This window comes from Lytechinus pictus, chromosome 9 (assembly GCF_037042905.1).
Source record: "Lytechinus pictus isolate F3 Inbred chromosome 9, Lp3.0, whole genome shotgun sequence".
NCBI lineage: Eukaryota > Metazoa > Echinodermata > Echinoidea > Temnopleuroida > Toxopneustidae > Lytechinus > Lytechinus pictus.
The window spans coordinates 18,588,908-18,616,420 of NC_087253.1; the positions used below are offsets into that span (position 1 = coordinate 18,588,908).

At 35.2% G+C, this 27,513-nt stretch overlaps 2 protein-coding genes across 3 annotated transcripts in view; one reads left to right on the plus strand and one right to left on the minus strand.

The window, feature by feature from the left end:
* LOC129268173 (uncharacterized) overlaps window positions 1-27,513 on the plus strand; it is a 208,368-nt gene that overhangs the window by 92,304 nt on the left and 88,551 nt on the right. The gene's annotated exons all lie outside the window — the stretch shown is intronic.
* Window positions 1,475-27,513, minus strand: LOC129268172 (uncharacterized). Its single transcript, XM_054905755.2, has 10 exons — window positions 27,410-27,513; window positions 26,149-26,371; window positions 24,879-24,929; window positions 24,117-24,176; window positions 15,848-15,981; window positions 14,835-15,054; window positions 6,051-6,186; window positions 3,849-4,005; window positions 2,627-2,671; window positions 1,475-2,156 (listed from the first exon to the last, which is right to left on the minus strand). The coding sequence occupies exons 2-10, from the start codon at window positions 26,318-26,320 to the stop codon at window positions 2,121-2,123; spliced, it is 1,011 nt and encodes a 336-aa protein (XP_054761730.2). The 5' UTR covers window positions 26,321-26,371; window positions 27,410-27,513; the 3' UTR covers window positions 1,475-2,120.

Here is a 27,513-nt window from a genome sequence, read left to right on the forward strand (position 1 = left end):
TTGTGCTTCAGGCAAGGAGGTCCTAATCATCAAATTCGTAAAAATTAAATATTGTATAATCCAAACACCAAAAATCAAAAGAAATAGTGAGTGAGTGAGTGACATCATCGACTCTCGCATTTGGATGTTACTGGCTCGTTCATATAACTATTTTGTTAAAAATAAGCGAAACTTTTAAATGTCACAACTTTCTTACTTTACATCCGATTTTGATGAAATTTTCAGCATTGTGCTTGTCTGCTTTTTCTCTATTGATTCAAATCAACTTTTTTCTGAGGTGGACTTGACCTTTAAAGCCAGAGGCTGAATGGCACAATCTTTTACAAATTAAAAAAAATCCATGATTTTGGAAAATTCATGATTCATGATAAATTAGAAAAGTACAATCTATGAAAAACAAGCCTACCTATATAGAATAATGATTTTTTTTTAATCCACATGATCAGGGGCCAGTAACACAAAACTTCGCAATGATCGTAGAATATTGTTTCTACGATTGATTCCATTGGCTACAATGTACAATCAATCATGAAAATCAAGCGTACGATTAATTACTAACCTTTGTGTTACGGGATCCTGATTTACCACTTCAAAAAAATGGAGATAATCTAATTAAACAAATTTGAGTACAGTCTTTAAACAATTTCACAGCATGATCGTTAGACATCTTCTGCGTTGGTAGGGGGATATTGAAAATCTGAACTTTGAGGTTAAAGATATTTAAAATGTCAATATCGGGGTAAATTTTCCATTGTGTCGTGATCAAAAGTTTATTCTTTTTAATGACCTTGCAGCACGATATTATAATGACACTCTTGTATTTTAGATACGCTCGAAAGTCGCATCATAATTCCATATTCATAATTCATGATTCTATATTTCATATTCTAAGATCAATTCTAAAATAATTATTTAGAGGGGTCCACACAATACAAGCACTGCTTTTTAGTGGATCCCTCCATTTTCTCAGAATTTTATTTTATAATGGTTATGAAATTTTGCTTATCTGTTTTGTTTTACTTCTACTTATAGATAAATATCATATACTGTACATGCCTGAATTTATTTTGTCTGTATAAGTTCATTGTTAACTATTTTGACCACATTACTGTGTTCTTCTGTTGAAAATGAAAATATATAAATAAAATATATATATATATATATATATAAATGAAATATATAAATGAAATGTATAAGTTCATTGTAACTATATTGACCACATTACTGTGTTCTTCTGTTGAAAATGAAAATAAATAAATTGAAATTGAAAAAAAAAGAAAATATTCATATTATTCATGCGATTACAGGATCAACATCTAAATGACCGACTAAAACGGGTCAACAATCGACACTGAAGCTTGAAGCTGTGTCAATAAAACCCCACTGTAGTGGGTTAATAAATAATTTCAAAACTACTATTCCTAATATAACTAGTTTTGCGATCAACTACAAATTAAATTTGTAACGAGTCTATGAAGTTCACTTCTCAAGATTTTAATAATAAGATGTAGCTATTACAGTCAAATATTTCATTACATCTACACAAACACCGCCATAATAAATCAAAAAATTCTTCCTAGTTTCTGTTATCTAAGACCAACATTCCAACATTTGTATCACGTAGAGTTTAAATAAATGTTTACTAGATCAACATATTTTTGCTACTTTCTACATGTTTCATCATACTAAGACATTAAACACGAGTACGCCTTCCAAATAACTCTTTTTTTTTAAACGAAGATTAAAATTAAATGTAATCTGTTAGCACATTTTGCACTCTGTATTTAGCACTCTGTGTATTTTTTAGTACGTTGAAAATAATGCAATACATGTTATCATATGTGTTTACATATACAAAATAATCCTCAATAGATAATAAAGCAAAAATACATATTTTTACAAAACAATGATAAGAGCATTATCCTCACTCTTTAGTAAGATAAACGTTAATTACTGAACGCAGAAGAACCACCATCGTGAGCGGTTAAGCTTGAAATTGATGGCGGCGGTATTAAGACCAACAGTTATAGGCTTAAGGAACCTCACTGTTGGATTGAATCTCCTTTGAAAAAGGTTCCCCTTGAAGCTTCGAAGAGATGATACAAAGTTTGCAGATATCTTTAGTAGTAGATCGGGTTTCGTTCAATATAACCCTCCTAATGGGCAAGAAAATTAGAAAGAAAAAAAAACAAGATGAAGCACGGAATAAAAGAAATTGTGAAAATGAATTAAAAAGGGGAACATGTACATGACTGTAAGGAAGAGATTTTAACCAAATGGTAAAGACGAACTGGTGATTATACGAAGTGATGATTAGACCAAATGGTTGTTAGACGAAATGTTGATGAACAGAATGGCAAAAGACTCAGTTGATATACTGAAGGTAAGATGAAAAACATTTTTCATTTTTAATATGACATCACAAATAAAAAATAAAAAACTACATATAAAACACACTTGTTTAATCATTGACGGATTTTAATCAAACCTTCACCAATCTATTTTTTCTTTCATTTTCTGCTATATTTTTTTACAAGAAACCTTAGGTCAGGGCGAACTTTCCCCTTAAATGACTTTTTTCAGCATTATCACCATGAATTAATATGCAATTAAGAAATGAACTTACGTTTTCTCCACCATCAACCATGTATGGTGTCTGGAAATCTTGATACTAAAAGGGGGAAAAAATCAGATGATTAAATGAATCAGACGAAATGTTGCAGTTATTATTTAAATTTCATTCGCCATTCTAAATGGTTGTTTCATAAAAGAAAAAGAAAAAATGTAAGTTAAGAGCGACTTTACCAGGAGCTGGTGATCCTTTCCTATAATAAACAATATACAACAAGTCTTTGATTGGATGTTGGTTCACCTCTTAGTAAAAGGTCACCAGTGTTAACAGAGAGTGGCTTTCTTAAATTTACGAATAGCCTTTTAAAACACCGACTCTTTTTCTAGTATAATAAATGTTTATATTTGTCCCTGTTAAATATTAAAAAATATCACATGTATACAACAAGTAGGCCGTCATTCAAATCCTCCAAATATATTTTGTTCTAATTCGACCCCCAAAAGAAATGGAAAGTGATGGTGGGTGTGGGGGGGGGGGGGGCTTATATTTAGTCTACCAAAAATCTATGGCCTATTCATTGATGAATTCTAGTAATCATGTTGGCATGGGGCTACATGGCATTTGGGTACCGATTGGGGCGCTTGGCTCCCCCCCCAAAAAAAAGTTCCGTGACCCAGTGAGAACGAGAAATTAAGAGAAAGAAAAGGTAAATGGTGATATTCTTGTTGAATTTCATGTCAAAACCTATAACAAATTCATATATCTATTTTGAAACTCGAAGTTTTCACCCGTTCGCGATTATTTTGTAGGCCTAAATTCTCCCACACATAGGCGGCGGAAGCGGCCCTAATTTTGAGGTGAGGGGGGGGGGGGGACGGACCCCCCTAAAATTTCTGTTGATAACATTTTTTTTTTTGCTTGTCAAAAATGTTTTGTGGTGGTCCCCCCTAAAATTTTGGTTGATAACCTTCTTTTTTTTTTGCTTGTCAATTTTTTTTACCTGTGTCAATCCCAAAATTTCAGGTGGACCCCCTTAATTTTTTGGCTTCCGCCGCCAATGCTCCCACATATACGCCACGCTGAGCCCACCCCTAAAAATGTTTGGCTAATTACGCCACTGCCTCGTGGAACAACATGCCTTTTATTTTTATTTTCAAGACCAAACCTATACCCACAAAAAATTTCATGGCTGGTTTATCGTAAGGTATCAATATTGATTCACCCTCGCTATCAGAGGTTTCAGCCCTTTTCCAGCAGTTTTTCCAAAGAAACTTACCATTCCACCTCGTTCTCGATCTCTTGTCAGCCTTTGCACGGCTCGACCGACCGCGAACTCACGGCGATCGATTGAGTAATAAGACGAGACATCATCGTAGGGATCGTCACCAAAGAAGACGGGGCTGTCCTGATAATATTTACCATGGTGCGCCTCTCTGTCAAGTCAATTAAGGAAAATAATAAATAAAAAAGGATAAAGTTACACTGCGGCCAATGATACATTTTATCAATGTTGCTTCAACAGCTTTGAATATTAGTGGGAAGACTATAGGGGAAGGCTGGGTAAGTTGAGCATAGGGGCAAGTTGATCCACCACCCCAGGCCAATAATGAAGGAGTCAGACATAGTGGTAGTGTTATGTATTGATGACCCATTGCATATATAACCACTAACCCCACCACATTTTTTTCAAATTTGAAACTAAAAGTATTTTTATAGGGAAAGATACGAGTTTCAGCCAAAAAGTAAAAAAAAGGGTGTGAAATAGACAGGTGCTTCACACACACACACACACACCCTCCCTCACACACACGCACGCACACCCCCTCACACCCACGTCTTTAAATATAATAAAGACATAAGAACAACATTGCTCGTCCAGGTATGGGTCTTCATTCTTGTCATATTTTTATATGATGGATGCATAAGAAATGTGTGGATGCGATATTTGGCCTGGGGTAAGTTGAGCCAGCCGACATGGGGCAAGTTGAGCCATGGTAATTCTTTTGGTAATGTATATAAATAAAAAAAAACCTTAAAGTGATCATTTCACTTTGTTCTGATTTAAAAAAATTTTCCTTTTGGTTCCTGAAAATGGGCTAAACATTAGGCTTATAGTGTAAAAATACCATCCCAAAAGTTTCAAAGTATTATATTTACAGGATCAATTTTAAAACCTTGGAGATGTAAACCAAAGTTTGAAATAATTGGGAGTTGGTTTCAATGACTATGTGTATACAGGGAATCTGTGCACCACAACACATTCATTCTAGATGAACACAGCATGACCTACATACAGTGTGTACAAGGTATACACTGAATGTACAGTGCAGCTAATAGTGTGTGTATAGGAGATACACACAACAGAAGGCAGTCAAAATAGCCAACGGACTTTTTGAATTGGAGAAAACTGGTCATAAGCTGAACCCGTCTACTAGACGGTTCTCAAAATCAGGCTAATACATTGCTACTTGTATCTAAATTAGAGTTTTTCATCCTATGTTGTGGTCTGTTTCAGGGTTTTTGAGGACAAATACAGGCACTCATACGCACGTTTCAACTCAGTTTGAGAATTTTTTAAATCAGCTGCTCACAAAGTTAAACGATCCCTTTAAAAAGCCATTGATATGCAGACAGAAAGGAGCAAATATACATGACTGTTCTTTTCCTTTTAGATATGTTAGTATTTTAGAGAATTAGCAAGTGAAAAGACTTTATTAAATAAAACATTGACATGCTGGTTCTTCCCCCATATAATATCTTCAGGACGGTAATAATAGAATCATACCAGATAAGTGCAGTCAGGATCACGTTTATTTACAATCAATCTCCGTGTCGGTGTCTACATTTTCCGACGTGCGTTCTCAAAAGTGCCGCCACCAGCTGGCGCTGTTTAACATATGATGACAGGCATCATAATATCATTACACCCCATACTTTTTGTACATAGTTTTTGTGGTTCAACTTACCCCAGAGGGTGGCACAACTTACCCAACAGATGGGGCAAGTTGAACCATTTGACTTCTCTTTTTTTAAAGGTGACAATGACTTTCAGTGTGGGGAAGTTATATATAGGTGAAAAGTATTTCAGAAGAATTAAATATTAAGGCAACGTGCTTATTTCTACAAGATTATTAATCATATCAATTCTAATATGCAAAAAGTGTCACAACTTACCCTGCCTTCCCCTACTGTATATACTTCTACTACTACTACTACTACTACTACTATTACTACTACTACTACTACTAATACTACTACTACTACTACTACTACTACTACTACTAATACTACTACTACTACTACTACTACTACTACTACTACTACTACTTCTACTACTACTAATACTACAGGCGATCACATCCTGCGTTGTGTCCGGCTTCAACCCCTCCCCGTGATCTATAGGCCTACATTATAGTGATGTTGGTATACAATTTACAGTGCCTGTTTCTGTATGCCTCAATAAATGTATGAAACTTACTCAAACGCGCGTTTGGCCGCATCTTGCCTTAAGGTATGCATTAGTAAGAAACTTATGCAGATGATGATCAGAAGTGCGCCACTTACGGCCCCTATAGCGATACCGACGATCGCTCCACCAGATAGTCCCTGTGAATCTACAGAAAATATAAGGAAAGTTCACCATTATCTTGAACAATAATTGTAATAGAAATCTGGGTACAATACTTTGTTTTGGAAATTCTTTATTTATATAAGATCGACTATATATTCATAATCTGATGCATTTATTACGAATTATGAGAAGGGAATTAACTTAAAGATATCATTATCTAGATATTGGAGAAAGAGAAATATAACAAAAGATTAATTGAGTGATTGCACGAAAGAAAGGAAGATTGAATGAATGAAAAAACAAAGATTAAATCAACGGACGAAACAAGGACAAATATAAAGAAAGAAAGAGAGGAAGAACGTAATACAGACAAAAATAAAAAAAGAACGACCAAGAGAGAAAAATATAAATAATAATAATAGTAATAATATTTTAAGATTTGTATAGCGCACATATCTGTCAATGACACTCAAGGCGCACAATCAACTACTTAAGGACGTTTCACAGTTAAAATGAAGCCCATGTCATTTTCACCAAATTTGGCAGAGAGTTACTTTGGTATCTATGCATTATGAAAATGCACAAAATAATATAGGTTCATGTGCTTATTTTTTTTCTACGGGTCTTCAAAGTCGCCGTATTTGAATGATATGAAATGTTGCGCAATCAAGAGAATTGTGCCTCTCTCAGACCTCGCGAATTCACCAAATAAGTTTAAATCATCTTTACTCTCTCGATATCGCATCAAACTTCATCAAACTTACAGGATATATAACAAAGTGTATACCAAAGTAAGAGAAAGTCTTTTAATTGGTAATACTATATCTAGTTGGAGTCAGCAGCGCCCTCATTTGGCAAGAATGGTGCAAAAACGCGGAAAAAACTAATCTTCAAAGACGTGAATCTACTCAAAAATTAAAAAAGTATTTTGTAAGCTGCACTTTTTTCAAAATCCATGTCATTTTCATCAAATTCGGCTAAATTGTAAAAGAATACATATCAAAGGTGTAGGGAAGTTAAAAATATGGGGTCCATGTGCTCGTTTTTTAACTATGAGTGTCCAAAGTGATGTCAGTTGGCATGAAAATCGCCCAAAATGCGCCCAAAACGTGCAAAAGTCTAATAATGCCGTCTAAAAAAAACGAATGGTTCCGTAGTTTCGCTCCCAAACATTCAAAATCCATGTCATTTTCATTATACTCTGTACATTAGTAGAGGAATATATTCTGAAGACATTAAAATATCAAAAATATGGGGTCCATGTGCTCGTTTTTAAACTATCAGTGTCCAAACTGTTGCGAGTTGGCTTGAAACAATCTATAATACCCCTAAAACGGGCAAAAGTTTAATACCATCCAAAATGTCTAAAATACGAATGGTTCCTCAGTCCTGCTCCCAAACCATTCAAAATCCATGTCATTTTCATCATACTCTCTAGATTAGTAGAGAAATATATTCTGAAGAAGTTACGACATTTAAACTATGGGGTCCATGTGCTTGATTTTTTGCTATAGAGCTTCAAAGTTACCCGAAATGGATGATGTTCTTAAGAATTGCGCATCCAAAAGAATTTGGCATTTTTGGACCTCACGAGATCCCAACAATGAGTTAAAAGCCATATTACTCAGTCAAAATCCATGAAAATTTCATCAAATTTTGCAATATGATTAATAATTGTATCCGTAAGATGGATAATCTATCTATATTGCTGTCAATTGTTTGCTCATTTAAGTCTAACCACACTCTCAGTTCTTAGAAATTGTGGGAAAGATACTCAACCTCAAAAATTAAAAAATTTCAATAACAAACTTGAGAAGTAAAAGAAATGCTGCACTTTATTCAAAACCCATGTCATTTTCACCAAACTTTGCAAAGTTGTAGAGGAAGGTATACCTAAGAGTGGCAAACTTTAAAAAATATGGGTTAATGTGCTTGTTTTCAAACTATCAGCACTCTTATTAGAGAAAATTTGCTTAAAACACCCGAAAACGCGCCAAAAGCAGTATCAATGTGAGGGAAAATTCCGAACCACTTTTTCATTTATTCGAAACTCGGGGTCATATTCCTCATACTTTGCAGCACTACAGAGAAACTATTTTGAAATTGTAGAGGAATAAAAAAAAATGGTCCATGGAATAATTCCAGTTTATTAGCTTCATAAAATAACACATCGGATCTGCAGTTAGTGCATGCAGATAAGGAGAAAAATCAGCTCACAATACCTACAGCTGATTAAATCGCCAGTTCATCCATTGTGACGTCAGCGCGCAGAGTGTAAAATAGGCGCAGATCATGATGCGCACAAACATAACTGTGGAACGTCCTTAAACAATACAGAAACTGAATATTTAAATAAAAACACAGAAATTTTAAAAATTGACAAGAAAAAAAAAATGAAGGAACAAAGATTAAAAACCAGACCGAAGTGCTTCTTGAAACATTTGCCAACACAATCCCAGGGGCCCGTTACACAAATACTAGCAATGATCGTAGAACATTTTTTCTACGATGGATTCCATTGATAGTAGAGCGGATTAGCCGAACAATTGTGCAAATTATGACTAAAGCATGAAACTTTCACAAGTATAAGTATATGCCGAAAGATTTATTTTAAAGATGGGAGGTAAATTTATAAATGCCATTTTCGGCCGTTGCCATGGCAACGGATTAATTTCTCCAAAATAACATGCATTCACATGTAAATGGTAAATAAACATGGTATAGATGACCAAAATGATAATTTTCAGGCTCCCAATTGAATACATATGAAATTAAAAAATTTTCAAGATCATCAAGATAGTTCCAATTGGTCCGTTGCCATGGCAACGGCTTGTTTTTCCCCAGAAAATAAAAATATTTGTTTGAAAAACCTAGTCATAGTGTATTATTTGACCATTGAAACCATGGTCTAGACACCAAAATCATATATCTCAGACGGATATGAAATGAGCTCTGTCCATTTATATATCAACAGCCATTTAAAACTCCAATTTTGGAAGCCGTCTTAGGGTTTTTGACACGTCAGACCACTGGCTGTCCTTGTAACTAGTCCCAATGTACTACTTCACCCTGAAAACCATTGAATAGAAACCAAATTAAGCCACTAAATTAGATGTTATTTGGTTGTCATGGCATTGATGGCAATGGCCTAATTTATTTGTACATCAACAGCAAACATATCTATGCTCTGCACCCTATAATTAGGGGAAATATATGACAAAATGCAGATTCTAAACTGTTTTTCGATCAAATTTGGTGCTTTTCTTGGGGAAAAAAGAGTTGTTGCCATGGCAACGGCCCATATGCAACATTGATATTTATCATTAAATTCAAGCATTACCAAGGCAATCTCAAATTTCATCATTCTAATGAACTAATGCGAAACACTGTAATCTTTGTTCAAAATTAAATGACTGGGTCAAACCTCGAGTTAATTGTTATAAATTGCATTTTCCACCTGTCCATTATCATGTCAACCATGTTATATTTGTTTTTCAAATCAGATGTTATTTGGTTGCCATGACAATGGATTTAGATATTATTTGCATGTTAACAGCAAACATATCTATTCTAATCCTAAAATTAAGGAAAATGAAAGAAAAATCAGATTATACAGTCCTTTTTTAAATCAAAACTGGTACTGTTCTTGGGTAAATGATCCGTTGCTATGGCAACAGGCCATTTGGAACATTGATATTTATCGTTGAATTCAAGTATTACCAAGGCAACATCAGTGTTTATCATTTTAATTAGTTCATGCAGAACACTGACTGTATTATTTTCCCCTAAATTAGTTGAGTAGGTCAAACCTTACGCATGTACATTAAGTTAATATTCATTGTATTTTTCACCTGTTGTTAACCTTATGATCCACTTTAAAAAAAAATTAGATGTTATTTGGTTGCCATGGCAATGGCTTAAGATGTTATATTTATAAATTTAGTCACAAACATATCTCGATTAGTACCTTTAAATTTGGGAAAATGGAATGATGATCATACCGTACATGTATTCTACATTTTTATCAATATTTTTACCTTTCTAGAGAGAAATAAGCTGTTGCCATGGCAACAGGCCCTTCGTAAAATTGTTCCTTTTTAAATTTAATTCAAGCATTACCAAGGGAACATAATTTTTTATCTTTATAAAGAACTCCTGCAGAACACTTTTTGTATATTTTGTTCAAATGAGGGGGTCAAAACTTAAGCATACAGATTAAGTCAATTCCAATTGTATTTTCCACCTGTCCATTGTCTTGTCAACCATGTTATTTTTGTAAACTAGATTATATTTGGTTGCCATGGCAATGACTTGAGATGTAATTTACACATTTAGCAACCAAAATATCTTTGTTAAAGTATACACACAAAGAAAATTCACGAAAGTGATGATTATAGACAAATTATACATGAATGGAAAGGTCTTGTCTTTTTATACACAAATATGTCACTAAAAAGTCTTATCGATGTCGTGGAAATGCAAGAAATGAAATTATTAGAGACCATTCTAAGCCCCCCAGCCGCCCCCCAGACCGACAGTTCACGCAGTGAAAACAGTCGAGAATAATGACGTCACACAATAATCGAGCTCATCATCCCTCTGTGCATAATACACTGAATCACCTTACTGACCTCTTCAATATCTTCCGAATTTACCGTTTTCTTCATGTAATGTGACATCCGAATTCTGTTTTCGACAACTTCAGACTATAAGGGAACCAGAACTGTGTTATTTTGCCCGTTTTTTATTGAATTGTGAACTGGAAAGATCGATTTTGTCCACTCGACAGTCTTCGTTGTGTTGCTCTACTAACTATTGAAAAACTCCAAGCTGCACGGTCCCATTCACTTGCTCCCGATGCATGTTGCAGGCTACGCTGTTTGATCCAGTCAAAAGTCAAGGTAAGCATGTTTGGAAACTGTACTTGTTCTGACGATGCATTCAGGTCAGATGACAGATACAGATCTGATATAAGTTTAGAATCATGCATTTTGGCATAACTACTATTAAAATTAAAAAGTTTTTATTTTAGAAATAATGTTTTTGTACAATTCCACCCAAGGCAAGGGTTCATTACATGCCGCCACGCACAGAAAAATCAAGCCATAGAAGTCGTGTGTTGTGGACCCAAGAAGTGAGATCCCAGACGCCTCCAGGCTAAGCACGCGCGACCCACTAGTTAGAAATCCACTGCCAAACGCGGTTCGTGGTGCGGGGTTAGTATACTTAATACGTGTGAGTGGCACAATTCCAGCAGATTTTTTCTTCAGATTTCTAAAACTGGTCAGGACTCAGGCAGGCAATTAAATTATTTAGGAGCACTGAGTGGTATGGACCATGGCTGAAAATCTGCTGTTTCAGAGGAATGTTTAAGTTTTTATTATACACAGAATTATATCACCATGATGCCGATGTCATGAAGCCAGACAAATTTTCAGCAGTGATTACCCTGATTCCTGGCCAAAATCACTCACACGTATTGCGAGGTTAGTATTAGTATACTACTAGTACGTATTGCGAGGTTAGTATTAGTATACTAACCACGAACCGCGTTTGGCAGTGGATTTCTAACTAGTGGGTCGCGCGTGCTGGGATCTCACTTCTTGGGTCCACGACTTCTATTGCTTGAATTTTCTGTGCGCGGCGGCATGTAATGAACCCTTGGGTGGGCCAAAATTAGAGTCTGGTGTTTCTTTCTGATTAGAGTGTTGCTGCATATATGTATGCGTAATGCCTTCAACAATGAAGATAAATGCAATCTTTGTAATGACACAGAGACTCAGAGAGCACCGTACCTCAAGTGATGTTCGTGTAGTCTCCACTTCACTACTGGAGTACTGCTACAGCCTACACTACGCTACACACTTACCCGGGTAGGTGTGGCGTACATGTACGGTAGTGTAGCGGTAGTGAAGTGGAGTGGGGCCTACACAAACATCACTTGAGGTAGAGCACCAGTGTTCTGAGTGGAACTTTTCAGGTGTCTAAACCTACTATCATTTGTTGTTGACCGGGAATTACATGCCACCGCACGTCATCAATCATCACGATAATTAAATTCATACTTTGATTTGATTATTTAAACTATTTCTTTTTTTCTCTCTTCTACACACAGATCTGCACAATTGCTAACTCTGGTGACTTCTGGTCTCTGCTTGCTACCTCAATCTGGGAGATTCCATCATGTCCTTTTACTATGATTTGGATATAGCCATTTTTTTCTTCACTCTTTCCAGGACCTACGGTTTGCAAGTTGTGGAATGATAATGATACAAAAGAAAAAATTTCTTTATCAATCTTGGAAACAATTTTGAGCACAGTTTTGGAGAGAACTAAGAAATTTTACTCGGACAGGAATACAGCTTGTCAAAAATAATAACACACAATTTAAAACGAAAGAACAATTTTAATGTTACTAGGGCATTTTGCGAGAAATGTTATACTCAATCACACGTCCCAAATCAAGGGAAAGTCCTTTGATTAAACATGTAGTTGAATTGCGATTGCAACTCGACCTTATTACGCTTGAATTTGAATTTAAGACTTACGCTTGATTTGCAATTGAACATAAGTTTCTTGCAGTGCCCCATAATTATGTTTTGTTATCAGATATTTAACGTGCTGATTTTTCTCGAAAGGTATAATATATTTGTCCTTTTAAACGGTATTTGAATATGGGTACGCCTTTTATTTGTTTTCCACAATATTTATTGCATGTATGAACAGAAGTGAAATATTTATTGTGAAGCACTGTGAATGTTGTGTGATGGTTCATCATCAGACTGAAAGCCTGGTGGATGTGAGGAAGTGGCCTGGATGAAAGAAAAGTGAACATGTGTCCAATTACTGATTTGCATATTCTAAGACAATTTTGTTTCTGGATAAATTTTGCTATGCATTCCCTACATTAAGAGTAAAGGAGAAGTCCACGCAATCAAAAATTCATTTGAATTTAAAGAAAAATAACAAGATATTGCAGGAAATTTCATAAAAACTTTGATTCAAATTTATATAATTACTATTTTAACAGTTCCGTAAATATAACCTATTGTGATCAGATGAAGAGTTTCCTATCGTCAAATCTGCAAAGAATAAAAAACAAAATGCCACAAAAAATAGAAACGAATGTGATGTGAGTGACAACTCTAATTTGCATATCATTGTTTTGTGTATATGACTGTTTTGAGTAAAAACAACAAGGGAAATCACTCTATTCAAATAATTTTTAGTTGATGTATACTTGACTTTTAACTCTACCCCTCCCATCCCAAATAAGAGTAGAAATAATCTAATCAAGAACTTGAAAATCAAAAGCAGCAATTAAGAAGCAAGATTTGATAAATACAGGTCTGAATAGAATTTCACAAGAAAATAAAAAGAGAAAAAAAAGATGGGTAGGGACGGGGAAGGAATAAAAAAAAATACCCAGAAAAAAAAAATCCGAGTTTCGAACCAGGGTCCTCGCACATGACAAAACAATGGCCAACGCATTTGGCCACAGACCATCGCCCTAACAGGATGGCATTTTTAAGATATATGAAAGAAAGTCCGCTCGCCGCTGTTTCCTAATAATGCTTCGGCAATTCAACTGCAATTTCAGTCATTTCGCGATGGATATTGCCGTGTTTTTTTTGTGGTTCCTGACTTTGCTACCTAATGAAATTTCATAATTTTTGTTCAGTCATAAAGAAGAATGTCTATGCTTTATATTGACTATAACATTAATGTGACGCAAGTGTGATTTCTACGTGAAAATATGCTTTGTTTATTCACCTATATTTCTTGAAAAAAAAAAAAAATTCTAAGCTAAATATCGGTCACCAAAATACGTTAAATGTGCACTTTTTTTCACTGTTCAGTAAATTCAAACTTTTATCTATATAACAAGACCAATCTTAAGAGGAATAAACAATTCTAAGAGCAAAAAACGCTGATTGGAAAGATCGTCTCCAATGGGCTGCTGTCAGCTCAGCTGCTCACTGCTCATTGTGTGACGTCACTCAGCTGGAGCTCGCAAGAGGACCGGTGGAAGGCAGAAATATGGCATGAAAATAAATCATTTTTGAGAGCTGATTTCTGCAATCTCTGATCACTATTTTGAAAAGTGAAGTTATATATCTGATTAGTAATACTTCCCCTTTACAATGATGACCACATAAAGTCATTATAAAATACTTTTGATTCTTTGGGTGTATACTTTAAGCACTGTAAAATTAGGGGAAATTAAAGATAAATCATATTCTACAAGGTTTTTCAAACAAATATTTTTATTTTCTGGGGAAAAACAAGCCGTTGCCATGACAACGGACCAATTGGGAACTATCTTGATGATCTTGAATATTTCTAAATTTCATATGTATTCAATCGGGAGCCTGAAAATTATCATTTTGGTCATCTATATCATGTTTATTTACCATTTACATGGGAATGTATGTTGTTTTGGAGAAATTAATCCGTTGCCATGGCAACGGCCGAAAATGGCATTTAAAAATTTACCTCCCATCTTTAAAATAAATCTTACGGCATATACTAATACTTGTGAAAGTTTCATGCTTTAGTCAAAATTTGCACAATTGTTGTGATTTTTGGAGCTAATCCGCTCTACTATGACTACATTACTCAATCAAACGTGGAAATCAAGCGTACGATTAATCGCTAACCTTTGTGTTACGGGATCCTGAACACACTTACCGGTTGGCAACATCACGGAGAGGGTTGTGCTCCCAAAAGTCAAACGTTGATTCATTGTTGGGATGTCGACGATAGCTTGTTCGATAGCAGTGGCTTCTTCTTCAGTCAGCGCTTCAATTAATATCTGCATATCACCGATAACACTTCCTTCTACGAATGTTAGTACGTCGCAAGTGTAGGATTGTAGCGCATCATACCTGGCTTCAATGTATTCCCTTACCTGTTATAAAGAACAAAAAAAAAATTATTTATATCACTTCCATCAAACAAAAACAAATTGTATACCATATATAAACATAAATATTTGTATCTGTTGCAAAAAAAAATTAATGATACATATGTTGTGAAAAAACACTTAGACAATTTGGGCAACTAGGTTTTAAATATGTATACTATTTTTCAGTAGAAATTAAATTAAGATGGAAATGGAGGGACCCACTAAAAAGCAATGCTTGTACAATGTGGGCCCCTCAAAAATAAAATAAAAATACTGAAAGGGCATTTGTACCTTGTCAATTTCAAGAAAGTTTGTTACATCAGTGATCTTGTATTGTTTTGTGGTAAACTAAAGTAAGTTTTAAAAAATTGTATCTAAACATGCATTAATGCAATGGACGCGATACAATATTATTTTCCAATAATATTGTTAATAACACTAGATCTACAGACAGGATTCATAATCACATTTTCACTTTGATTTTTCTTGTTGCTGTGTTAAAGGCCTTTTTGGAAAAACATGTGGCCATATGAAGCAAAGTTTTCCACAGCCTATTGATAAACTATTGCTTTGATTCAAATAATTGTAATTACGTGGATTAAAAAACACAATGTGTTTTCATAATAAAAGTGCTGATCAAAATTAAATCTGTGTCAAAAAGATAATTTGGCTTGCCATACTCCAGTACCAGTTAAGGATCAGGGGGGGGGGGGGGCTTGTCACAAATCTTTAATTGTGAATGAAAAATGAAATTTTATAATATGTTATCGGGCTCTTGATTATGTAATAGACTTACCGCGTTGCAAAATATGTTGACAAGGTATTGGAAGTAAGGTGTCGTAGAATCAGAAAGACTTATATTGTATTCCAGTATACCATCATTCAGCCGAGTAACTCTTAAGGAAAGTCTTACCAGACGGACTGCTAAAGCTTAGAAAAAAAAAGAGAGAATATGACGATAATAACAAAGATAAAAATGATGATCATATTATTAGTAATAACAATAATTCTAATAATGACAATGATGATAATAATTATAGTAAAGTAATAATATTATTGACACGATGATGACGACGACGATGATGATGATCATAATTATAAAACATAGTAATAATGATAAGTCATATTAATAATAAGAATCGCATTCAATAAAAAATTATGTTAAAATACTATAACAGTGATACATCCTTAGTTTTCCCTCTCTAAAATTATTAACGTCGCATAAAACATCAGAAGTTGTTTCAGAAGTGAGCGTTCGTAAAAAGGAAATGAATTCCGAGAAGGGTGCGCGCGCGCGTGAGAGAGAGATCGTATTTTTTGTTCCTCCGAGGAGCAAAAATCTCCTCTAAATTCTATTATTTTTTTGGCTTACTATTATTTCCAAATTTTGGCTTAGTATTAATTATTTTCTTTTTACTCACTTTTGGATTAATTTTCATTACCATATTGTCGAGGATTGACAAGATTTAAACCGATTTTATTTTAACTTCACATTGGCTTTTACAACATGACTGCAAACCATCACTAAGCAGGACTAGACATCTCCAGGCGGCCGGACGCGGGGTCGATGCCAGCACCGACGCGGCGTGGTGGCCCACCGAACTTTAATGTTCATTGCGTGCTGAATGATTGACATTCCAACATGGTTAAGCTTGCAATTACTGTAAGTAGTTTTTCCATTATTATCTTTGTCTTCACAACATTTGGACCCAGATTAAAGGGCAGGATAACAAGATATGCCGATCACCTGAAAATATTGGAAGACAACAAAGACAAAGTCAAACATGGTAGTGATGGGTTGCAAGTACCGGTAGATCTATTTGTACAAAGGCATTTCCACACTCTTGCAGGTACCAATATAGGTTCAGTAGATTAGTGGAGACCCATTAGTAAACTTAAATGTAAACCCTAAAGGATAAGGATGTTGTATATTTGCTTCTTAGTCATGTTACAAAGCAGGTGACTGTCAACCAAACCCAGGTCCCATTAGTCCAGTAGAGTCTTAGTCCAGGATAGAAGGGGTCGAACCTTGTTTTTTTTTTTATATATACAATGTTTTTTTTATGGTTTCTTGTCAATTTGAGGGTGATGATTCCGAATCTGAATGATGCCACTCGTGTAACCTTGAGCATTTTCTGCAAATTGGCAAAATCCAATATGGCCGCCAAAATATTCAAATTACCCATGAAAATCATAAAATTGTCCACACATTGGCTTTAAAGTACATGCAATTGTGCTGCCGGAGTGAAATAATATCTGAAAAAATGATTTTTGTCAAAATATTTATTTTCTTGATATCAAAATGGCCGCCATCATAGACCCCTGTACAATATGAATGGGGAAAATTAATTTTTACAAAATTGAGCACTGAAATGCAAGTAATTATGATATATGAGTGAAGCAATGTCTGTAAACATGATTGCTAACGATATATATCATTTGTTATGTCAGTTATGTGATAAATCCTGTATTTTGATATTCAAAATGGCCTTCAAAAGCCCTAACACTATTATGTACAATGTGAATATTGACACAACAAAATCACAAGAATGAGCACTAAAATGCATTTTGTTGAGATAAACGAGTGGAATACTGACTAAAAACATTATTGTTAACGAAATTTATTATTTAACATGCCATGTATGTGATAAACCCTGTATTTTGATATTTAATATGACCGCCAAAGGCCCTAAAATTATGATCTACGATGTGAGAGAGGACAAAAACAATCACAAGGTGAGCACTAAAACGTATTTTTTTGTGGTAAATTAGTGGAAAACTGTCTTCAAATATAATTTGCAACGAAATATATTATTCGGGTTTCATATTTGTGTTAAATATTGTATTTTGACTTTCAAAATGGCCGCCAAAAGACATTGACTGTATTATGTACAATCGATCTGGGAAACCAATTTTCACATGAGTCAGCACCATAACATGCATATAATTGTGATTTAAGAGTAAAATATTGTCTGAAAACATAATTCCTAACAAGATATATCATTCATTCTGCCAGGTAGGTGATAAATAATGTATTTTGAAAGTCAAAATGGCCGCTACAGGCCCTAACGGTAGGCCTATTATGTACTTTGTGAATGGGAACATACAATTTTAACAGAATTTGGCTTTTCTTGACTAAATGGTGTTGCATGTATGAGTGAAATATCGTCTGAAAATATGATTTTGTAACCAAATAGATCATTTCTTATGTTATTTAGGTGATAAATGCTATATCTAAATTTCAAAATGGCTGCAATATGTTTCTTTGTGGAAATTATCTTTCCCCATTCAAATTTTACATATTAAGATAAGGGACTATGGCGGCCATTTTTCATTTTTAAAAGGCTGCATTCATCACCTTTATGACACAAACTATGATATATTTCGTTAGAAATCATTGGGTTTAGACAATACTTAAGACTTACATCAAAATTAAGCCATTTTCATAGTAAAAATTTTGTCAAAATTATATGTCCCCAGTTACAATGTACATATTACTTTGGGCTATGGCAGCAATTTTGAATTTCAAAGTAAGGCCTTTATTACCTTCTTAACCATTATGTGATGTATTTAGTCAGAAATCATGTTCAAGACCAAATTTTACCTATACATCACATAGTTACGTGCGTTTTTGGTTCTCATTCTGGTGATGATTAGTTTCCCTATACGCATGTTACAGAATTTGTAGGGGCTTGTGCGGCCGTTTTGAAAGTCAAAATACAGTATTTATCACCTATGGGAGAGGAAATGTTATATTTCATTTAAAAAATCACGTTTTCAAACAATATTTTCCTTATACAACAGAATTATATGGATTTCATAGTCAGGCAAATCCTAATTCTTTCAAAAGTATTTGTCCCCATTTACATTGTAGATAATACTGTAAGGGCCCATTTTGAATTTTACAATACAGCATTTATCTCATGCATGAAAAATGAAATGATATATTTCGCCAGAAATCATGTGTTTAGACAATATTTCACTCGTATAGATTACAATTATATTAATTTTATTGTTTTTACTCTTGTGAAAATTAGTTTCTTCATTCGCTTTGTTCATAATACAGATAGGGCCTATGGCAGCCATTTTGAATGTCAACATGCAGCATAATTACCGAAATTGCAAGGGAAATGATATGTTTCGTTAGAAATCCTTGTTGTCAGACAGTGTTACACCAATATTTCGCAGTTATTGGCATTTTAAAGTCTAACAAATTCAAAGGTTGTGAAAATTATTTGTCCCCTTTTATATATTGTACACAGTATAAGGGGTCTATGACAGCCATTTTGAATATCATAATACAGCATTTATCACATTAGATAGTATACAAATGACATAGTTTTGTTAATAGTCATGTTTTCAGACAGTAGTCCACTCGCAGGTCACAATCACATGCAATAATAGTGCTCTTGTTTGAAAAAAATATTTTCCCCATTCATATTCTACATAATAAAGTATACAGGGGTTATGGCGGCCATTTTGAATATCAATAAAATAAATATTTTGTCAAATATCGCTTTTACAATTGGTATTTCACTTCTGCACAACAACTACATGCATTTTATAGCTAATGTGTTGGCAATTTTATGATTTTCATGGGTAATTTGCATATTTTGGCGGCCATATTGGATTTTGCCAATTTGCGGAAAATGCTCAAGGTTACAAGAGTGGCATCATTCAGATTCGGAATCAGCACCCTCGAATTGACAAGAAACCATAAAAAAACATTGTATATCTAAAAAAACAAGGTTCGACCCCTTGTCTATGGGGCCTATTCTGGACTATCTGGGGTAAAATTCCCTTGCATTGTTTGTAATGTAGCTTGTCTTTGGGGTGAAAGAGCAATATGCTGTGATAGTGCAATGAATGGTATCATGTCGATTGTATGGACATGGGGACTGAGTGCTATGAAATATTAGCACAACATAGTAATCTTTCCTGGATATGTTGTAACTGTGGATTACCAAATTTTGCATCTAGCCTTTTTTCCTTTGAAACGAGAACGGGGGATACTTCTAATAGCTTTTCAAGTTTAAACCTAAATGATGATGATGATCGTAATATGAAGTCGCCATTAGCAACATCATCAACTCAACATGCCAAACAAGGAAGGTTAAACTTTAAAGGGGTATCTAATGACATACCCAATACTAGATCTACTAGATCTAATATTGATGACAGTTCATCTACCAATAGTATAAGTACTAGTACTAGTAGTAGTGATGACAAGCAAGAAAGCACGCATGCAAGTTTCAATCCAAGCACTAAGGTTCATAAACAGTACCAGTAAAACAAAAGTACAATGAAAGTGCTTGTAATAAACTTCCAAAGCATTCGAGGTAAAACTGCAGAACTCCATACATGTTGTAATATTCAATTAAAATATTTTACTTAATATATTCCCAATTGCATATTTTGGTTAATTACTGAATTAGTACGATTTATAATTGATTACGTTTAACCATGAATGATATTAATTTGATCACAATTTGAGTAGAGATTGCATGACTTTAGTTTGATTTTATTTTTGCCATATATTAACCCAGATTATTCAATTTTATTTTAAACCTGTGCAATATCAATCTACAAACAACCAATTTCAAAATACAAGCATTCTTGTATATTAATATTCAATTTTAATAACTTTCTAGTAATATCATACTTCCTAGATTGCATTGTTATTCCCAGTGAATACACTTTTATTTCTCATTAACAATCGTTCCAAAGAGTACTACTTTCAATTGTGCATGCATGTAACTATTTTATTTACTATTTATTTCTCGAATCAAATGTTTAATTGTATTATTTATTTTATCTTGTACATACATTGTAACCATTGCAATTCAGTCTTTGGACTGCGAGAATGGATATTTTCAATAAAATCCTTCAATCAATCAATCAAAATCAATGTTTGCAGCTTGAAAGTCCAGATTTGATCATCGGCACAGAAACATGACTGAACGACTCAATTGGTAGTTATGAAATTTTTCCAAACACTTATAGAGTGTTCAGGAAGGACAGGCAACCAAATGCCAAAGGCACTTCGCATGGAGGAGTGCTGAGAGCTGTTAAAACAAATATCATATGTATCCCAAGGTTAGATCTAGAAACTTCAAACGAAAGTGTCTGGATTGAAATCAAAATTCAAGGATCCAAACCTATCCTTGTTGGTTCGTATTATCGCCCACCCAACACAAGTACAGATTACTTGAAGGGTCTGAGTGATTCCTTAAATATGATAAATCTTAACCTGTTCAGCAACATATGGTTAGGAGGTGATTTCAATCTTGGAGATGTAGATTGGGAAAATCAAACAGTACATACTGGTGGGCAAGAAACAATGGGCAAGGATATCATTGACATAGCAAATGATAATGGGCTAGAACAGGTAGTGAGGGAACCCACCAGAGGTGAAAATATATTAGATACATTCTTCACCAAAAAACCAACTCTTGTTGCTAAATCTTGTACAATCCCAGGCATTAGTGACCATGACGGAATACCAATGATACTTGTTGATACCCGCCCTTCTGTCACAACTCAGAAACCAAGAAAGGTATACTTGTATGGTAAAGCTAATATAACTGGTTTGAAAGAAGAAATAGCAGAGATAGGGATGGGTTTTCAAGGCAGTCCTGGTGACACTAATGATGTAAATGCCTTGTGGATTGATTTGAAGGATAGATTACATAAGGCAGTTGACAACAATGTCCCCTCAAAAGTAATTGGGAAACAAAGAAAGCTCCTTGGATTAATTCATCCATTAAACGTTTTCTTAGACGTAAACAAAAGGGCATACAATAAAAGCCAAGAAAAGCAAGAAACCCGAAGATTGGGACAGATTTAAAGAGATAAGAAAAAAGAGTAAGAAGGAAACCCGGAAAGCGCATCGGAGATACGTAATCGAAAAATGCACAGACTCTGATAAAAAGTTTTGGAATTTCATAAAAACTCTTAGAAATGATGCATCAGGGTTTCCATTCCTGAGGAATATGGAAACTGGTACTGTATGCTTGTAACAGACAACAAGCAAAAGGCTGAACTCCTGAATAAACAATACAAGCAACAATTCACCAAAGAGAGACTAATAGATTTCCCCACAGGCATTCCAGCAGGCATTGTCAGGCCAGCTCGCTGTGCCGGTGCGATCCACCCTGCGCCCGACCCAAAGGAACCTGCGTAATACCCCAACAAATAGCTTTATTCCGATTGCAACTTACAAAAACTGCTATAAGTTTTATTATATACCACGTAACGTGGCGTAACAGGTGGGGGGCAAGCTGCCCCCCTGGCGGAGCTCACCGGGAAAATAAAAATAAAACGGGAAAAAGAAAAAAAAGGGGGAAGAAAGGGAAAGGGAAAGGAAAGAAAAATGGGAAAAGGGGAAAGGGAAAGGAAAGGGAAAACGGAAAGATAACGGGAAAAGGAAGGAAAAAAGAACAAGTGAGAAAGAAGAATTCGCCCCGATATACAAATACATTAGCATGATTAGTAAGACAGGGAAATAAATTAAAGATGACAAAAAGGCAAACAAAAGCGGGAAATAAAGGCATAATGGAATTAGCCAAAATCTAAATTGGAAAATAAAGAATAGGGACAAGATAACGTACACTACCGGGCTGCCGAGGATTGAGATAACGAGCGGGAAGAAAAATGGATGGTATATAGCATAATGTCGTATGAAAGTCTATCATGAACTTGCTAAATCTCCAAAGGCTCTGTCCAAGAGTCAAGACCCCGTGCAGTGGGAGCTCTTCATCTGTAACCTTTAATGGGTACTATAACGGGCCCGGCCCTATATGGACCCTTCCTGCATTAAGCTTTACGTTGAAGCACTGGCGTACCGGGGGTGGTTCCACAGCCAAGGGGAAATAAAAGAAAATAAAGGAGGCAGCAAAATGGGATGAATGAAAAAAAATAGATGACATGATATTTGCTATAATGATGTAAAAATCTATCATATAATTCGAATTTTATTTTAACAGGCCATTTATTTTTCTGGCTCGCTTCGCTCGCTGGCGACTTTTTAAAAATTTTCCCACATTTGCTATAGTGTGCCCCTCACAAAATTTGGATGATTACGATACACAACTGCATTAAATTTATGTGTTGTGTTAAAGCTATATAAATATACACGCAATTTGATTAAAATAAGTGGCCATGTGTAAGGTTTAAAATGGCTTTGATGTCAAGAGGTTCCGGGGCTCTGCCCTGGACCCCACCCATAAAGCACTGTTATATGGATGAGTTTGGACCATGGCCCCCAAAAGTTCTACAACCAAACAAAAAAAAATGAGGAAAGAAAGGAAAGTGTATTATATTTGTCTGAATATCACGTTAAAATCTATCTTCATGAAAAGGTGATTTTTTTTATCTCGCTCGCTTCGCTCGCTCGGGACCTATATTAAGCTACTTCTTGCCAGAAGCGCCATACTCGGCCCCCTCGAGCATATAGAGCTTCGCCCTGATGCTCACAATCATAACAAAAATCCTGTTCACCATGGCGTACAAAAAAGAGAGAAAAAGGAAAGAGAGGAGGGTGAAATATGATATCATCTTTTTAACATTATGTCAAAATCTATCACAAAATTGGATTTTTGCAATAAAAATGTCAACAAATTTTGCTCGCTCGCTTCGCTCGCTTGCTTATATATATATATATATTTGCCCGATACGCCATATCGCCTCCTCAAAATTTTTGCCTTATGACGCCATTGCCTGTTCCATGATATGACGGGAAATTTTTGGCTCTTGCCCCCCCCTGGCCACCGACCCCTGTTACGCCGCTGACCACGTTCTGTTGTTGACTGGAACAACTTGCCAAACTCAATCAAATCAATTCTCGACAAAGACAAAGTCAAAGTAACAATCCAGAAGGACTTATACCAAAATCAATACTAAGCATCGCCTCTCACCTCCGCGTAACGACCATCAGCGCACCCTAACCCTGCCAGTTTTACCCCTTTTAGGGGAGTTGGGCAGTATCCTGGAAGTAAGTAAGTAAGGAATGAGAAAGAAAGTAAATAGGTACATGCATGATTAAATAACTATAATTATCATACTACCTGTGGTTGTTGTTGTTGTTTTAGTTGTGGTAGACTCTGTTATTTGATTTGTTTCCATGCCTAATATCAAAAGGAAAATGGCATAAATGAGAAAAAACCACTCTTGTATAAATCACTGTTAAATTTTTACCCTTTTTGCACATGAATTTTACTTAAAATACAGATCCCCATAAATTATTGTCAATGTTTCAAATTCAGAGTAAACTGTCACAAAATATTTGACTGGTACAATTATATTATAAAAATATTGAAATAGCCCTCTACAGTGACATAATCTTTCGCCATTTTAAGTCATATAATTAGTTTTGGGAAAAGATGAGAATTACATTACAGTAAACCCGTCAAATTTTCCAATATTTTAATTTAAAAAAATATCACAATATATCGCATGTGTATTGAATTGCATTTGTATGGTACATATATTGTTTACTGCGTTAAGATTTGTTGTGATGTTCATTTTAAATGGATTAAACTTGACACTATTTCACATTTTACATTATAATAGAGAACAGTTACTACTGTGGTGTTAGAAGTGACACCAGTTGGTATTGATAGAGGACCACACCCTGAGGTGTTAAAATTACACCCTACAGATTGAACATAACAAAAAATAGTGTAAATGTAACAACTAAAGGTGTTGTAATAACACCAATATGTGTTGAAACTAACACTGTCAATTTAACACCGGTGTAAAATAGCTGGTGTGTTCCTCTATGTACACTGGTTAACACCACAGTTTTTGCTGTGTGTATATATACATACCCGTTGTAGAGGAGATTGTGGAAATGTCAGATTGCCTCTCCTGAATGGTTACTGTATACCGAAAGGACATGATTATTAAAGAAAATGATCAAATATGAATGGGACGATGTTAAGTTGGGGAGGGGGCGGCAGGGTGGAGTTCTACGTTTAGTTTGAATTTATACTATATAACCAAGATACGTTTCATTTGCTTCCTATTTTTCTTAATAAGTTTCAACAAACATAAACTCACGAATATTGCATCAAATTGGAAGTAACAAATACCGATATACTAGACACCGTTTTGATTTTTGAGATGCCTATCAGATTTTGTTTTTCTCGGATGATTCGTGATGTCAAAAAGATGCTGTCATTAGTCCTAAATGCCTCAAATGTATTGTAAATGAGGTTGATAAAAAAGATCCTTTAACAGAAATGTCTCGACTAGTTCAAGGTCCATAAAGGGCAGGTTCATTTCAGCAAAGATTTAATTGTTTTGAATAAATCATGGAGGTAGAAAAAAGAAAACCTCCATGAATAAATAAAGGAAAATCAAACTAGCATGACGCTGACAATGTCATTAAAATATGATATAAACTAAGAAGGTTATGAAGGTTTCAAAGTTTCGCTTAATGTAACAAAACAGTTGGCTATATGCAAATCCTGGTCGGTCTGCAAATGGGGAAACAGATCTGGCTCCACCCAAAGGGGTGGTATCACAATATGAAATGGGAAATATTTCAATTTTCCTCGTAATAATGCCAAACAAGGATCTGTTGGATTCCCAATTCTGCAAAGATCTATTGTAATTCATGCAGATGCTACCTAATCGTTACATTGGCAAAAGGTGAAATATTCTATAGTTCATACGATAAAATATCAATGAAATAGTGATTTTTTTAAAACAAGTGCACACTAAGTTACCAATTATGCCTATAGCATTTCCATTTATTTGAAAGCAGGATAAAAGAGCAAATGCCTTGCTCGCAGGCATAGGTGTCGCGGTCGGGGATCGAACCCCGGACTTTCCATGTATAGCCAGGCGTCTTAGAACACTCGGCCACGGCACCTCAACTATGAATGAGGGACGTCATCGATTCTTTCTTATGCATACTGCTGAGTTGTGCATATAACCATTTGTGAACATACGCGAAACCTTTAATAGGATGACATACTCTCCTATTTTGCATTCGATTTCGACGATATCTTTCAGCATCATGCTTCTTTGATTTTACTCTGTTTGGACAATTCCCACTTTTTAAAAGGAGAAATTGAAAAGGTTTATGCTTACCATTTGAGCTTAACGTCATTGGACTGTACGTTTCACTGCCTACTTGAAAGATTCCTATATCCGCAGCCGTGACGTTTACAGCATTGCTCCTGATGTCTTCTGCATCTGATGCATTGTTTGCTAAGATGGTTAAATCCACGTTCGCCACGACACTACCTTTTGCGAAACTCATTACTATACACCTGATATCCCTATTTGTCAGCGTCTTGTAGAATGCTACCAACTGTCCAGAAAACAACAACAACAACAACAACAAAATGATTTCTTTGTAGCAAGCGTTATGTCAAAGAATTATTTTGGTGATCCCATTTTTGTCGGATCTTCTATCTCTCTATGTTGATGAAAGTATTACCTGTTCATAGAAAATACTTCATCGCCAGAATCAACATCAAGGCTCTTTTAGAAGCATTCTTTCATAATCGAGTTTGCAAAAGCATATCACGTACATGTATGTTTATGCGCATACCACTTCAAATAACAATTTTCATACTTGCTGTGGGTTCATTCTAGCCGCGCGAGATATATATGTATTTGTAGATCAACGATGTATTCGTAGTTCAACGTCAATGTTAGGATATGCATTGTAGGATAAATAATAATAATGCTATTAACAACAACAATGATGATGATAATAACAACAACAATAATAGTTAATAATAATAATAAGCAGTTCTCAGAAACGCATATACCATACAAATAGTCTCAATGCATTTGGAAATTATTGTTTTAAATTTTAATAAGGCATGTGCTTCTTAACAAGTATGACTTAACACAGGTCTCAATTTGTCGAAGTCTGTTATTGATCTCACGGGGTAGTAATTCCACAATTCTGCTGTCATTTTCCCCAAAGTTCTATCACCAAAAGTCTTGGATTTTACACTTTTTCAGAAAAAAGATCCTCGGGGTAATCCCTTAATTGCTAACCTTAACAATTTTAACCCTTAATTGTTAACGAAGAGTTCAAATGGGGGTAATATATTATTTTCTGAATGAAACCTCTGATGTACCGTCCGGGTGTTCGCAGGGGCCGCGGAAACGGGGGGGGGGGGGGGGGAGTGCTTCAGCCCCCCACTTTTTTCCAAAACCCCAGTGTACAAAAACGTTAAAATGACCATATGATTGTGATTTTTTGCACGTTCAGCCCCCCCCCCCACTTTCGGCTTAGCCCCCACTTTGAAAACCGTTCCGCGGCCCCTCGTTCGTATTAGTACACTTACACACATTAAGATTGTGGACTTTAAAACAAGATATACGAGCCTACCTTATCACAAAGGGCAGTTGCCAAAGTGATAAAGGCAGTCGAAGTTGGGTCTCCAAGCTCGCTTTGATAAGTGGCGTTGAAATAGATTGTAACAAATATAACAA